At 41.5% G+C, this 15580-nt stretch overlaps 1 protein-coding gene across 1 annotated transcript; it reads left to right on the top strand.

The window, feature by feature from the left end:
• The first annotated feature begins 1522 nt into the window (after nt 1-1522).
• Nucleotides 1523-13601, top strand: LOC140679513 (extracellular calcium-sensing receptor-like). Its single transcript, XM_072915021.1, has 11 exons — nt 1523-1637; nt 2264-2478; nt 2545-2636; nt 2710-2889; nt 2973-3161; nt 3230-3733; nt 7609-7818; nt 7975-8098; nt 8167-8360; nt 12832-13113; nt 13179-13601. Exons 1-11 carry the CDS (start codon nt 1612-1614, stop codon nt 13599-13601), a joined length of 2439 nt encoding a protein of 812 aa, XP_072771122.1. The 5' UTR covers nt 1523-1611.
• The last annotated feature ends 1979 nt before the right edge of the window (nt 13602-15580 follow it).

Raw genomic sequence — 15580 nt, 5'->3', positions numbered from 1 at the left:
ACTTGAATTAAAAAAATGTTCACAGGGGGTACATCACTGAAAAAAGGTTGAGAACCACTGATATAGAGTATTCAATATTCAGAGGACCGCCAGGACCATGGCCCGCCCTGTGAGGGATTTATTCAATCGAGTTAATTATTGGGTGCCAAACCTGTTTGACATGTTCTAATTTGTTGTTTGAGGCAGCAGACATTATTTCCATACTTAAGTGGTCCACCAATAAATTCTTCAACAACGCTGTATTTAAGTTAGTTTTGGTTTTGTAGTTAAAAAGGATTGTCTTCTTTGCAATGCACGGTGAGCAAGAAGATTCCAACTTTGCCCGGTAATCCGCACCCTCTTGGTTACTGCTGTCATGACCCACAAATTTTTCGTCAAAGATGGCAAAGGATCACCAAACACTCGCTCGAATTTCAGACAAAATGCGCGTATATTTGCAGCTGAACTACTTTACCCAAGGCCTGTTGGCCTAAAATAGTGCTTGATCAGCCCCATTTCAGATTACAGATCTACAAAAACTTCCTTGGCCATCACAGTGGGCCAGTTAGCTAAATCAGAAAGATCCTGATTTGAAGTGTTGAATTGTATATTTCTGTCATGGTTTTCTGTGAGTACTCCACAAACACCTGCATCCAAGAAACCTTCATGTTAGGTTAAATGGAGTTGTCCAAATGTGTCTTTATGTGTCCTGTCATTGACTGGTCCAAAGTCAGCTGGGATAAGATAACAACAAAAATAGATGGATAGATTCCCTCAATTACAGTGTATTACTTTTCATACAAAAAGAGGTTAAAGTTACAAAAGCCTGAGTAATAAAAGTCACAAACAGCCCCAACAAGGAACATCAAGGTAATGAGGTGTAATTGCTCATGAAATTACTATAATGGAGCTGCCTGTAATGGCACACCTGTTGCTCTGTGCATGCAGGTCCCCATGCTTGCTGGCTTCCAGTTATAGTAGCCTGTCGCACCTTATTGTTATTATTACTGTTTTAGGATTGCCATTATCTGCAGTACGAACAAATAAATACGTTTTGTTCGTCAAAACAAGTTGAATAGTATGAGTCGTTGAACTGTTGAACACGTGAACTCATCACAGGCAAGCAACTTGCTGCTAGATTGTTTTTCCACCATTGCTCTAGAGAGGAGTAATTTTCGATTTCGACCGGCGTCATCACTTTTACGCCAGTTGCAAGCTATTATAAATGTTCACAACAACACTTCCCTCCTGGACAGAGCGAGAGGGGTGGGAGTACTTTGTAGTGAAGACATACTAAGAACATATGGACTGGTAACAGCGACAGTTGGATATTTATGTGAGGTATGTGTTTATATTTTCACTTTCACTTTGATGCTGTGAGTTTTATCTTTCAGGTCATATAACAACATTTTACCTGCAGACATGTCGCCTTTCTCTTGGATACTCACTTTCTGGCCCTTCTGGACGCTCCCGGTGTTGCTGCGCATTGTGACAGCCGAGCGGACCGGGCAGGTCTGCTCCCAGTGGGGGTCTCCGAGCCAAGGGGGTCTTTACAAGGACGGGGATGTGATTCTCGGTGGACTCTTTAATGTTGAAATCGCACATTCCGCTATTGATAGAAACTATACCAAGATGCCACATTTCCCAGCTTGCACCAGGTATTTTAAACTATTTGCATGCCATGCTGATATATTCTCACTAGACTCTTCATTAGGTACACCTGCACAATGTAGGTTTTACGACACTTATAGCGATGCAAGGATCGATGTTATGATTTAGATCAAGCACTTACAGAATTATGTGAAAACCCTTTGAATCAGGTTTAAAATGCGGTCGATAAACAACATTCCACTGACCCGTGACTTCATTCTGTTCAAGGTTTGTACTGCAATTTGCTCAAAACAGCAAAGTGCTCCTGTCATATGGAGGAGGATCTCTGATTAGCATTTTTTATAGAAGAGATAGGATTTATGGCTCTGCAAAGAGCCGCTCAATAGACTGGCTCATTCTCCCCGAGACTAACTGCATGGGTACTCCGGCTTCCTCCCACCGGCAAAGACATGCACCTGGGGATAGGCTGATTGGCAACGCTAAATTGGTCCTGGTGTGTGAATGTTGTCTGTCTATCTGTGTTGGCCCAGCGATGAGGTGAACCTTGTCCAGGGTGTACCCCGTCTTCCACCCGAGTGCAGCTGGGATAGGCTCCAGATCCGAAATATTTAGAATATACTGCATCTATTTCATTGCATTTATTTAGTTCAATCGCTTCTTACACTTTGCACAGCATCTATCTGCTCTCATTGAAATCCATGTATGCGATGGTGTTTGCGGTGGACGAGATCAACGCCAATAGCACACTTCTCCCGGGAGTCACTCTGGGCTACCACATACTCAACAGCTGTTTGGGATACCCTTGGGTTCTGCAGGCTGCATTGTCTTTGATTGCAGGGGACACAAAGTACTGTGACCTAACAACCGCTGCATCAGCGAGGAAATCAGGTATGTGTGGATGTTAAGTTCCGATTGTGGGTCAAATAGTAACAGGTGTGTAAATGCCGGGGTTAGGAATGCAGTCTGCGTCCCTGCTGATTGGTCCTGCCTCATCCACATCAAGCCTTCTAGTGTCCAATACCCTGGGCCCACTCTCTGTGCCGATTGTGAGTTGAAAAAGGAGCACTTTGGTCATAGAAGCATGTTAACGTCAAATAAAGAGCATGTCTTTCATCTCAGATCAGCTACGTGTCCAGCTGTGCCTGCCTCAGCGACAGATCCAAGTTCCCCAATTTTTTCAGAACCATCCCCAGCGATGTTTACCAAGCGGGGGCTTTTGCGAGGCTGGCCGTTCGCTTTAAGTGGACGTGGGTGGGAGTCGTGGTTATTAACAATGACTACGGTCAATTAGCCCTACAGGTGCTTGCTTTGATTGCATTGTCTTACTGTGTCTTGTCTCGCGTGTTTACTCCTTGTGGGTGTCTTTGTGATGCATATTGCAGGTATTCCAGGAGGAGATTATGGGCAAAGGGGTGTGTGTGGAGTTTAAAGAGATCATCCACCAGGAATACAATAAGGCGGATGTCGAACGTGCGGCAAATAGCATTCAAGCTGCTAAAGCCAGGGTGATTCTGATTGTTACCTGGTTTCGTCATGTGAAGAATATATTTCTGGAGCTGGCCAAGAGAAATGTATGAATAGAACAAGAAGGTCTTTTATTGTGTGTGTTCTCATTATTTTTCCTCTGGCCCGCTTTTAGGTGACGGACAAACAGTTTTTGGCCAGTGAGTCTTGGAGTACCAACGCTGATCTCCAAGACGCTGCCATCACTCAGGTCGTACGTGGAATCGTAGGCGTTGCCATCCAGAGCGCCACCATACCCGGATTTGCAAGTTATCTCCGAAGTTTGAACCCCATTCATCGTCCCGACGACAACTTTTTAAAGGCATTCTGGGAAGAACAATTTGAATGCAGTCTGCCGTCTCCGTCACTCAAGGGGCGGTCAAAGCATCCATCAAATGTGTCTACGGCGTCCTCTGACAAGCCATCCGTGGTGAGGGCATCACTGCCACTCTGCAGCGGGAAAGAGTCCCTGGAGACGGTGCAGAAGCCCTTTACTGACACCTCGCAGCTCCGTTCGTCATACAACGTCTATCTGGCTGTTTACGCTGCAGCGCACGCCCTCCACAGCCTCCTCGCCTGCCCTAGCAGCAACATCAGCAGCACCACCTGCTCCTCTCACGATCCCATCAACCTTGCGCAGGTAAACACAGCAATGCACGTGCCGTATTTTAGCGTGAAGTATCCATAGAATACATTTCTTCCACATTAATCCCTATTTATATTTCTGCAGAAGAAAAACAATTAAACTATATAACAGGGCTGTTAAACACAAAGGGCCTGATTTACTAAGATCCAAATACCACACACTAAACAGCTTGTGCAATCTATAAAATAGTGTGTCCTATTAGTGGCCGTGTTCCGTGTGATCTACTAAGACTGCGCGTGCAATTTGAAAAGTGATGCAGACCGACTTATTTAAATCAGGATTTTGCGTGTACAATACGGCTATCAACATTGAGACACTCTCACTTACTGCACATTCATGTTATCATGCTGCTACCTGTGGCGTTTTGCTATGTTTTTAAACATGCAGGAGACATTTACCAGTCTTTATTGGCATTTCACAAGCAGTCATCTACATTGACACCACTTATTTTCCCTTTGTTTTTACACTGAAGATGCAGGGGAGGGAGGCTGCACTTACTGTGCTCAACATGCAAAAAATGCATACTTCAATAAGTTTTTATCACGTAGGATATACGCTTGTAATATATATTCGATGTGAAAAAACGAACGTCATTAAAAACAATATATTAAATGACACTAAAACGCATCAATTGAAATTGTTTTAATCAGCCTCTTAAGTCACCGTCCAAATATGTCGAAACTTACTCGTAGGACGGATGATTTTCTGTCCATCATGTATCTTTGCAGCGCAAGCCCTCCTCATTCACAGCCGTGTGTTTAACTGTCAGTTTGAGTGTCCTCTTCAAACATGCTAAACAAAACGCAAAATACTGCTCCCAAAATGGTTGAATAATCACACTGCGCGTTAAGTATAATATATATGCATTGTCTATTGTGAATTGTGAGAATTTTGATGATCAGCATATATTTTCCGTATTAATGAAGAGAGAGCAGACATGGATTGCCCACCTTTTCTGCCCACTTTAAGAGACACGTTCCGCTTTGCACACGTTTAGTAGATTAGTTTTGCATGTGCTATCAAGTATGCATACGTTTTAATACACGCAAACATTTAGTAAATCAGGCCTTAAGTACGTATAAACATAAATGTATATTTGCCTCTTGTGTATTTTTATTTTATTTTATTTTACATACAAATTGATGAATATTTGCCTCTTGTGTATTTTTATGTATTTTTATTTTATTTTACTTTACATACAAATTGATGGATAACTTGCTTTAGAATCTTAAGCCAAGGTGATTAGCAGATATTTAAGTATTTGTATTTATTCTAACAAAAATGTTTTGGAATATATGATAGTATGATAATTGTTGCATGATCAGATACTAATTAAATTTAAAAGATACACTGTAAAAACGTACCAGGATTTCACAGCATTTAACAATTTTTGTTCACTGTAATCAAAATGTATTTTAACATTACAACAAATGACTGTAAAAATGACGATATCCTTATATTCCACAGCAATTGACTGTTATTTCACAGTAAATTACTGCAATAATAACCTTCTGTAATATTACAACAAATTTACTGTACATTCAAACTGATTTTTGCATACTACATTGCACACTCTTGTAGAGTAGGTGGTGGTATGTTGTTGAACCAATTAACTATACAATATATATATATATCTGTAAAGTTACAGCATATAGTGGTAATTTAGTTGTAACTAGCTATAAAATTAGATTTGGGATGTTGCAGCATTTTGTTGTAAGTGTACTGTAATTAACCATAAAATCACAGTTCTGCAGTTACAGTAAATATTAATGTGAAAGTAATTATTGTCCAGTAATTTGCTGTGAATTTTACACTGAATACTTTTACACTGTATGCAAGTTCATGCCAATGTTTCTGTTCAAAATTGCAAAACAACTACAGTTAGTAAAACCAATTAATTATTTCCAGGCTTTTGCCACGTTAAATGATGTAGCACACCTGTGCTATTTAACAATATTAAAAATCGAAATCTAAAGTATTTCACAACTACACTGTATACTGTAAGTAAAACAGAAAACAAAAATAATAAATAAAACAATTCAAAACTTTTAACAAAATAAATTAGTATTGTACATATTTATAGTAGTTGTGGAATTGTTTTTTTTAGCAATATTAGCCTACTATCAAAATGACTATGTGTCACAGGCTGACGCAAATATTCGTTGACAGAAATGTTGAAATGTAATATTTATTCTACACATTTTTACAACATTTTATTGTTATTATTCACATTATTAATAATAATAATGAAGTCAACACATGATATAAGTGTCTATATTAGCTATATTAGCCTACTATCAAAATGACTATGTGTCGCAGCCGTGACTATGTGTCACATTATTATTATTATGTTTTTTATGATAACTACCGTACACAAAGTCACATTATAAGGAAGGTCATGTATGTGTATTGTAGCATCAAAATGGATAAATTGCTAAATATACTTAGTATAAGCTGCGCTTGACACATATACTAGACCAACTACTATAAAAAACATAAAGATATACTTTTATAAAAATCTTTCAACAAATGTATTTAAAACAAAATAAAATCTATTGCTTATTTTTGGAACATAATAAGCTAAAGCTATTAACAAAAAGTGATTTAAAACTATTTGTATCTTTATTTTAAATTTCTTGGGAAAATTATTTAATTAGCATTAAACAAATCATTTTAATTCATAAACTTCTGTAAAGTATTTAACCATTACAGAAGCATAAAAAAAAAGATTACTTGTAATTTAAGACAGCTGTGCCATACACCATGTTTATGGTGGTCTAATACAGTTGTTTTGTGTTGCATGAATAGTAAACAGACTGTAAATAAGTGAACGAGTATGACATGACAAATATATACAGTCGCGATCAAAAGTTTACATACACTTGTAAAGAATTTTTGTTTCATCTTACCACAGAACCAACCTCCAGAAGGTCTAATATTTGTCCATGTGATGTCAGATAAAACGCAAATTGAGCTGTTTGGCCACAATACCCAGCAATATGTTTGGTGGAGAAAAGGTGAGGCCTTTAATCCCAGGAACACCACGCCCACCGTCAAGCATGGTGTTGGTAGTATTATGCTCTGGGCCTGTTTTGCTGCCAATGGAACTGGTGCTTTAAATGGGACAATGAAAAAGGAGGATTACCTCCAAATTCATCAGGACAACCTAAAATCATCAGCCCGGAGGTTGGGTCTTGGGTGTAGTTGGGTGTTCCAACAGGACAATGACCACAAACACACGTCAAAAGTGGTAAAATAATGGCTAAATCAGGCTAGAATTAAGGTTTTAGAATGGCCTTCCAAAAGTACTGACTTAAACGTGTGGACAATGCTGAAGAAACAAGTCCATGTCAGAAAACCACACACATTTAACTGAACTGCATCAATTTTGTCAAGAGGAGTGGTCAAAAATTCAACCAGACGCTTGCCAAAAGCTTGTGGATGGCTACCAAAAGCGCCTTATTGCAGTGAAACTTGCCAAGGGACATGAACCAAATATTAACATTGCTGTATGTATACTTTTGACCCAGCAGATTTGGTCATTTTCAGTAGACCCATAATAAATTCATAAAAGAACCAACTGAATGTTTTTTGTGCTCAACAAATATGTGCTCCAATCACTCTATCACAAAAAAATAAGAGTTGTAGAAATTATTGGAAACTTTACAAGTGTATGTAAACTTTTGATCGCGACTGTACATAAACGCCATGTAATGGATTGAATGGTAGATTACACTCATATGCTTGTATTTGGCGCCCTCTAGCGGCCAATTGTATCACTTTTGACAAAGAGCCCTGCTTATTTTGTTTACACTTGACCCCCCACACAAAAATGCCAACAGGCCCTTAAAACAAATCGTCACATTCAGCTGTTGCAGCACTTGGACAGAGTGCACGTCAGCACCCCGCATGGCGATCGGTTTCACTTCCGAGGGGGCGACATCGCGGCGAAGTACGACCTCGTCAACTGGCAGATGACCCCTGAAGGACCCCTGAGACTCGTTGTGATTGGCCACGTGGACGGATTTGACATCCATTTGAACGAGTCGGCTATCCAGTGGAGCACAGGATCTAGTCAGGTAAATGGAATAAAACACCCTGCACCTTTATCCAGGTCTGCACCTACATTTAATAGCTTCTCCCCTGACCTATGCTCCACCCGTCCAGGCAATATTTTCTTTAATCCTTCTTTGACATAGCATGTTCATATAATGGATTTAACCTCTGACCTGTAGGTGCCTTCTTCAGTGTGCAGTGAGAGCTGCCCTCCTGGCACCAGAGTGGCCAGCAGGAAAGGAGAACCTATTTGCTGCTTTGACTGCATCCAATGTGCTGATGGGGAGATAAGCAATACAACCGGTGAGGGAAGTCAAGAAGGTCTCCTGTTTTTTTTTCTTCTTCAATTTCACCTTTTTTGTGTCTTAAAGGCTCACCCTCCTGTGAGCGCTGCCCGGTTCAATTCTGGTCCAACACGGAGAGGACGGCCTGCCTCCCTCGCCAGCTGGATTTCCTCTCCTTCAACGAGACTTTGGGCATCACCCTCACAGCGGGAGCCGTGTCGGGCGCCATGGTGACCACTGCTGTCTTTGTGGTCTTTCTCCACTACAGACACACGCCTGTGGTAGGATTCGTTCAGTTTATTCAGTGGGGAGTTTGCATCGACATACTTGTTATCCCAGGGGGTCGGCAACCCAAAATGTTGAAAGAGCCATATTGGACAAGAAATACAACAAAAAAAAAATCTGTCTGGAGTCGCAAAAAATGAAGTCAACACATGATATAAGTGTCTAAGGCCCCTTCTACACTAAAGTTATCCAGGGTAAATCCCACCTAACCTTATCTGTGTCCACATAGTAAGTAAGTAAGCAAGTACATTTTATTTATAAAGCGCTTTTCACAGATAAAATCACAAAGCGCTGTACAAAACATCCATCTATCCATCCATTTTCTACCGCTTGTTCCTTTTGGGGTCACGGGGGGTGCTGGAGCCTATGTCAGCTGCATTCGGGCGGAAGGCGGTGTACACCCTGGACAAGTCGCCACCTCATCACAGGGCCAACACAGATAGACAGACAACATTCACACTCACATTCACACACTAGGGCCAATTTAGTGTTGCCAATCAACCTATCCCCAAGTGCATGTCTTTGGAGGTGGGAGGAAGCCGGAGTACCCGGAGGGAACCCACGCAGTCACATGGAGAACATGCAAACTCCATACAGAAAGATCCTGAGCTCGGGATTGAACTCAGGACTACTCAGGACCTTTGTATTGTGAGGCACATGCACTAACCCCTGTTCCACCGTGCTGCCTGTACAAAACATAGGTGAAGTAAAACAACAATTCAATTAAAACACGAAGGGCAACGTCATAAAAAGGATACAAAGTGGATTAAAAATGATAGTTATAAGGTGCATTAACTAAAAGCTTTACTAAAAAGAGAAGTTTTCAAAAGTTTCTTAAAAGTTTCAACACAGTCAAGATCACGGAGGGACTGGTGCAAGTTGTTCCAGAGTCTGGGAGCTATAGCCTGGAATGGCAGGTCTCCACGGGTTTTAAAACAAGTTTTTGGGATCTTTAGAAGACCCTGGCCTGAAGACTGGAGGCTGCACCCTGAAGAGTAGGGGCAAAGCAAGTCAGTGACGTACTGAGGGGTCCCACCATGCAACGCACGGAAAGTCAGGACTAAAATCTTAAACTCAATGCGGAATTTGACTAGACGCCGATGAAGACTGGATAAAAAAGGGGTGATATGGACTGTTCTGGGTGTACCAGTCAAAAGTCTGGCAGCCGCATTTTGTACAGTCTGAAGTCTCTTTAGCGTTGACTTGTTAAAGAGAGTGAAAAAAGATTTGCAATAGTCAATGCGAGACGAAATGAACGTGTGAATGATCATTTCCAGATCCAATTTTGACAACAAATTTCTCACTTTACAAATATTTCTGAGATGATAAAAACAGTTTTTGGTCAGTTGACGACAGTGACCCTCCAAAGACATGGACTGATCAAACACAACCCCAAGGTTTCTGAGGCTACATACAACAATGCCATCGTTTAAGACCCCCAGCCCCCTCCGTCCGCCGGCGCAACACGACCGAGTACGCATGCGCGATAAAAGTGCGCGCGTCATAGTCACCTCTGACCTGGAAGTGTATCCTTACCCTGTGTTTCAATGTAGCCTATTGCCACATTTCTTTTAACAGTAAACCTTGCTTGCCTCACCATCAGCAGCTGTTAGACTATTGTAGTGAATCACACCTGAGCCATCATACATGAATCATATCTTTAATGGACGTGTGGAAGTAAACAATGTGATAAAGAACATTTTACAACAACCAACAACAGGACACTGTGCTTGTAGGCTGAAATTGGCGGTCGTACTTGACAGCCGCAACCACTTCATGGCTTCACAATAGTTATGGAGTACAAAACTCGACATACATCGCGGACAATAACTAGTAATAGTCTGCTTTGCCAGTCCAAATGCATTAGATTTTTTTCGTAGTCTTTCCTTGTCCACGAGAGCCCGCATTGTCGTTGTCTCTCCTTCGACAAATGGACGAAGATTTTCACTAAGTAGAATCACAGCTGACCTGGACATTTGAAAGTTCTCTTGCCGTTCCTCTGACACAACACACTCAGTGACAAACATAACCCACCAGGCTGCCGTTCTTCCAGGCCTTATCCAAAACCGTCGCTCAACATTGCTATGTTGCCGTCTGAGATGTGTTGTATCCCAAATAGCTGCAATTGTGCGTTTGCATTATGTGTGATTTCCACACGGGCATGAATTGATGACTCGCCTCCATTTTTCCTGACGTCACTTCCTGTGTGGGGCGCGGTCTTTCTGGCATCACTTCCTCTCCGAACTCAGTTTGTAAACGATCAATGAGTCCATACAAAGCTAAGAGCCGGAGATTCAAGAAATAGACGGTGCACTTACCCGTGTAAAAAATTGCCCGACGAGGGCGATGATTTTGTGTGGCTGAAACGAGGCTTAGGCTAAATAATTATTTGTTTAAGGGGTTATCCGGCTTAGTGTAGACATGTGTGGCAGGCTGGCACAAATCTTTGTTGACAGAAATGTTGAAATGTAATATTTATTCTACCCATTTTTACAACATTGGAAAACAGTAAAACGCAGGTTTCTCGGAGGGTGAGATTACTCCTCTAAATTACTCGCTCAGAATGACCAAACGTATAGATGTGTGTGTCCAAGTTAAAGAAAATGACCGCCTGTCTTGTTCTAATGGATTTATAACAATCTATGCAAGCTGGGTAATGTTTGCTGTGGTCTGGAACAACATGGCACACAAACAACTATCAGAAATGCAGCCAATATTACATACAGATAATGTGTCATGAGTCATGCAGATATAAATTAAATCCACAGAGGACATAAAGTAAAGGAAATCAAATGAGCTTAAATATAGCTACAAACGAGGCATAATGATGCAATATGTACATACAGCTAGCCTAAATAGCATGTTAGCATCGATTAGCTTTGCGGTCATGCACTGACCAAATATGCCTGATAAGCACTCCACACAAGCCAATAACATCAACAATGCTCACCTTTGTGGAATGCACAAAAGATTGGTGGACAAAATGAGACAATGAATGAGTGGCATAAAACACGTCTTTCTCTGGCATCGGTGAAGAAAGTTATACAAGTTATACATGTAAACAAACTAGGGTGAGTTCAATGACTGCCAAAATGAGTAGGACATAACGGCGCTCGCCAAATACTGTCATCAGAGAATCATGTTTAATATAAACAGTGGGATTTCTAACAATTAGGGAGGTTTGTGTCATGTTGTCCTCCTACAGAAACCGTATTAAAACAAAAATATATATTTTTCCCCGATATTTTTCTATTTTCATACATTTTTGACAAAGCTCCAGGGAGCCACTAGGGCGGCGCTAAAGAGCCAAATGCGGCTCTGAAGCCGCAGGTTGCAGACCCCCGTGTTACTGGCTTACTTGTTGTATAATAGAATAAGGCATTAATATGTACTTAACAATGACTAATTAAGAGCCAATATGTTACTAATTTGCATGTTAATTAATGGTGACTATGTGTTCCCAAAACATGTTTTCAGTTATTTCACCTTTTTTTTGTTGAGTACATAACTCCACATGTGTTCATTTATAGTTTTGATGCCTTCAGTGACAATCTACAACAGGGGTCCCCAATCTACGGCCCGCGGGCCGGATCCGACCCCCCAGCATCCAAAATCCGGCCCACAGGAAGCCAAGTTAATTTATTATTATTATTATTTTTCTAATCTTTCCTTTCTAATCCATTTTCTACCGCTTGTTACTCTTGGTGTCTCCTAGCCGCTCAGGCAAATTATATTGTCTAAAAATGAATTTTTCCATCGATAACGTAACAATGTTAAATGTTGATGAACATCAATGTTAATTGATGTCAAATGACAAAACGGATTATAATGACAATGTATATATGTATATATACATATATATATGTATATATATATATATATATATATACATATATATATATATATATATATATATATATATATATATATATATATATATATATACAGCCAACATTTTTTAACCCAATGCGGCCCCCGAGTCAAAAAGTTTGGGGACCCCTGATCTAGTCATGAAAATAAAGAACACCCATTGGATGAGAAGGTGTGTCCAAACTTTTGGCCTGTACTGTATATATCGAATATTGAGTTTAAGTAAAAATATATCGAGATATACTTTTTAGTGAAGTGATTTATATTTATATAGCACTTTTTCTCTAGTGACTCAAAGCGCTTTTACATAGTGAAACCCAATATCTACGTTACATTTAAACCAGTGTGGGTGGCACTGGGACCAGGTGGGTAAAGTGTCTCGCCCAAGGACACAACGGCAGTGACTGGGATGGCGGAAGCGGGAATCGAACCTGGATCCCTCAAGTTGCTGGCACGGCCACTCTACCAACCGAGCTATACCGCCCACACTGAACACTTTAGTCCATACCGCCCTGCCCTATTAAACAGTGTACATATTCCTTTATTGTATACGTCCACATCCGTTATCCATTTTTTAATTCTATTTTTCTCTTCCAGGTCCGAGCCAATAACTCCGAACTGAGCTTCTTCCTTCTCGTGTCGCTCAAACTCTGCTTTCTGTGCTCGCTGCTCTTCATCGGGCGTCCCTCGGCCTGGGCTTGTCGCTTCCAGCAGGCCGCCTTCGGCATCAGTTTTGTACTTTGCCTGTCCTGCCTCCTTGTTAAGACCGTGGTGGTCCTGGCAGCCTTCCGCTCTGCTCAGTCCACTTCCAAAAACTTCATCAAGTGGTTCAGTCCTTGGCAACAGAGAGGAAGTATCGGCTTGTTTACTTGTATACAGGTGGGGATGATTCATGGATTAGATGTCCTATGATGTCTTACAATAACTATTTCAATATCATTTAGGTGACCATCTGTGCCATATGGTTATCCCTCAGCCCGCCACTTCCTGGCTATGATGTGGGCATCTTAGGGGCAAAGGTCACCCTCAAGTGTGCCATGGACTCTGTGGTGGGGTTCTCCCTGGTTCTGGGCTACATCGGCCTGATGGCTTGCACCTGCCTCCTCCTGGCCTTCCTCGCCAGGAAGCTTCCGGATAACTTCAACGAGGCCAAGCTGATCACCTTCAGCATGCTCATCTTCTGCGCCGTCTGGGTGGCGTTTGTTCCCGCCTACGTCAGCTCGCCGGGGAAGTACGTCGTGGCGGTGGAAGTGTTCGCCATCCTCGCCTCCAGCTACGGTTTACTCTTCTGTATTTTCGCACCAAAATGTTTCATCATTGTTCTTAGGCCTCAGAAAAACAGCAGGAAATACCTCATGGGTAGATAGTGTCTTATTTGTGCTTGTGCTTTATGCAGTACTACCACTAGATGGCAACACATACCATGAACATTTAGTTTTGTTTTTTTTTGCTCTCATCTTTGTCTTCCTTGTATGGCTGGCAGACTTTTATGGCATCATAACATACTGTCAATAAATAACCCTTAAAACCTAGTGGCGACTATGTGTAAGAGCTATTTGTGGGAAAATGGAGAAGGTGATGGGATAGAAAAGCTGCGTTCCCGACAAAAACACACCAGTTGGATTCAATTACAAACCCCAAAACCAGTGAAGTTGGCACGTTGTGTAAATCGTACATAAAAACAGAATACAATGATTTGCAAATCCTCTTCAACCTATATTCAGTTGAATGGACTGCAAAGACAAGATACTTAACGTTCGAACTGGAAAACGTTGTTCTTTTTTGCAAATATTAGCTCATTTGGAATTTGATGCCTGCAACGTGTTTCAAAAAAGCTGGCACAGGTGGTAAAAAAGACTGAGAAAGTTGAGGAATGCTCATCAAACACTTATTTGGAACATCACACAGGTGAACAGGCTAATTGGTAACAGGTGGGTGCCATGATTGGGTATAAAAGCAGCTTCCATGAAATGCTCAGTCATTCACAAACAAGGATGGGGCGAGGGTCTTTGTGAAAAAATGTGTGAGCAAATTGTCGAACAGTTTAAGAACAACATTTATCATTGAGCTATTGCAAGGAATTTAGGGATTTCACCATCTACGGTCCGTAATATTATCAAAAAATTCAGAGAATCTGGAGAAACAGTTGGTCGCTACATCTGTAAGTGCAAGTTAAAACTCCATCCATCCATCTTCTTCCGCTTATCAGAGGTCAGGTCGCGGGGGCAGCAGTCTAAGAAGGGAGGCCCAGATTTTCCCTTCCCCAGCCAATTCGTCCAGCTCTTCCCGGGGGATCCCGAGGCGTTCCCAGGCCAGCCAGGAGACATAGTCTTCCCAACGTGTGGGAAGTGGCTTTACTTTGAGCTCCACCCGGATGGCAGAGCTTCTCACCCTATCTCTAAGGGAGAGCCCCGCCACCCGGCGGAGGAAACTCATTTCGGCTGCTTGTACCCTTGATCTTGTCCTTTCAGTCATAACCCAAAGCTCATAACCATAGGTGAGGATGGGAACGTAGATCGACCGGTAAATTGAGAGCTTTGCCTTACGGCTCAGCTCCTTCTTAACCACAACGGACCGATACAGCGTCCGCATTACTGAAGACGCCGCACCGATCCGCCTGTCGATCTCACGATCCACTCTTCCCTCACTCGTGAACAAGACTCAGGTGGGTGCCATGATTGGGTATAAAAGCATATTTGTACATATCGTATTTGCTGATGTTGCTCTATTGTTGTTGTTGTTGTTATTGTTGTGTTTGCTGTTGTTGTTTTTGTCTCTCTGTCTTATCCCCTTCCTGTCCCCACAATTTCCCCCTGTGTCTTCCTTTTTTTCTCTTTCTATCCCCTCCTGCTCTGGCCCGGCTGCACCAAATGATAATATAAATATATTTATTAAAATCAAATACAAATAAGGCAACAAGAGAAGTATCCCACGCTTCTCTTTTGTAAAGTAAATTTGTACAGCCGATATGGGCATCTACATCAACTATATGATTTGCCTGAGAAGCTGGGCAGGACAAAAAAAACAGGCTAATTGGGAACAGGTGGGTGCCATGATTGAGTATAAAAAGCAGCTTCCATGAAATGCTCAGTCATTCACAAACAAGGATGGGGCGAGGGTCACCACTTTATGGACAAATGCGTGAGCAAATTGACAAACAGTTTAAGAACAACATTTCTCAACCAGCTATTGCAAGGAATTTAGGGATTTCACCAACTACGGTCCGTAATATCATCAAAATATTCAGAAAAAATTGGAGAAATCACTGCACCTAAGCGATGATATTCGCTCACTTAGGTGGTACTGCATAAAAAATTGACATCAGTTTGTAAAGGATATCACCAAA

The sequence above is a fragment of the Nerophis lumbriciformis genome, linkage group LG17 (assembly GCF_033978685.3).
Source record: "Nerophis lumbriciformis linkage group LG17, RoL_Nlum_v2.1, whole genome shotgun sequence".
Lineage (NCBI taxonomy): Eukaryota > Metazoa > Chordata > Actinopteri > Syngnathiformes > Syngnathidae > Nerophis > Nerophis lumbriciformis.
Note: the sequence above shows the minus strand (reverse complement) of the source record. Positions and strands in the feature narration are given on the sequence as shown.

Bases quoted from the DNA above. Each gene is read 5' to 3' on its own strand.
- LOC140679513 (XM_072915021.1), top strand. From the start codon at position 1,612: ATGCCACATTTCCCAGCTTGCACCAG. The intron at 1,638-2,263 runs GTATTTTAAACT...CACTTTGCACAG, and splicing joins CATTTCCCAGCTTGCACCAG to CATCTATCTGCTCTCATTGA. The intron at 7,819-7,974 runs GTAAATGGAATA...TCTGACCTGTAG, and splicing joins GGAGCACAGGATCTAGTCAG to GTGCCTTCTTCAGTGTGCAG.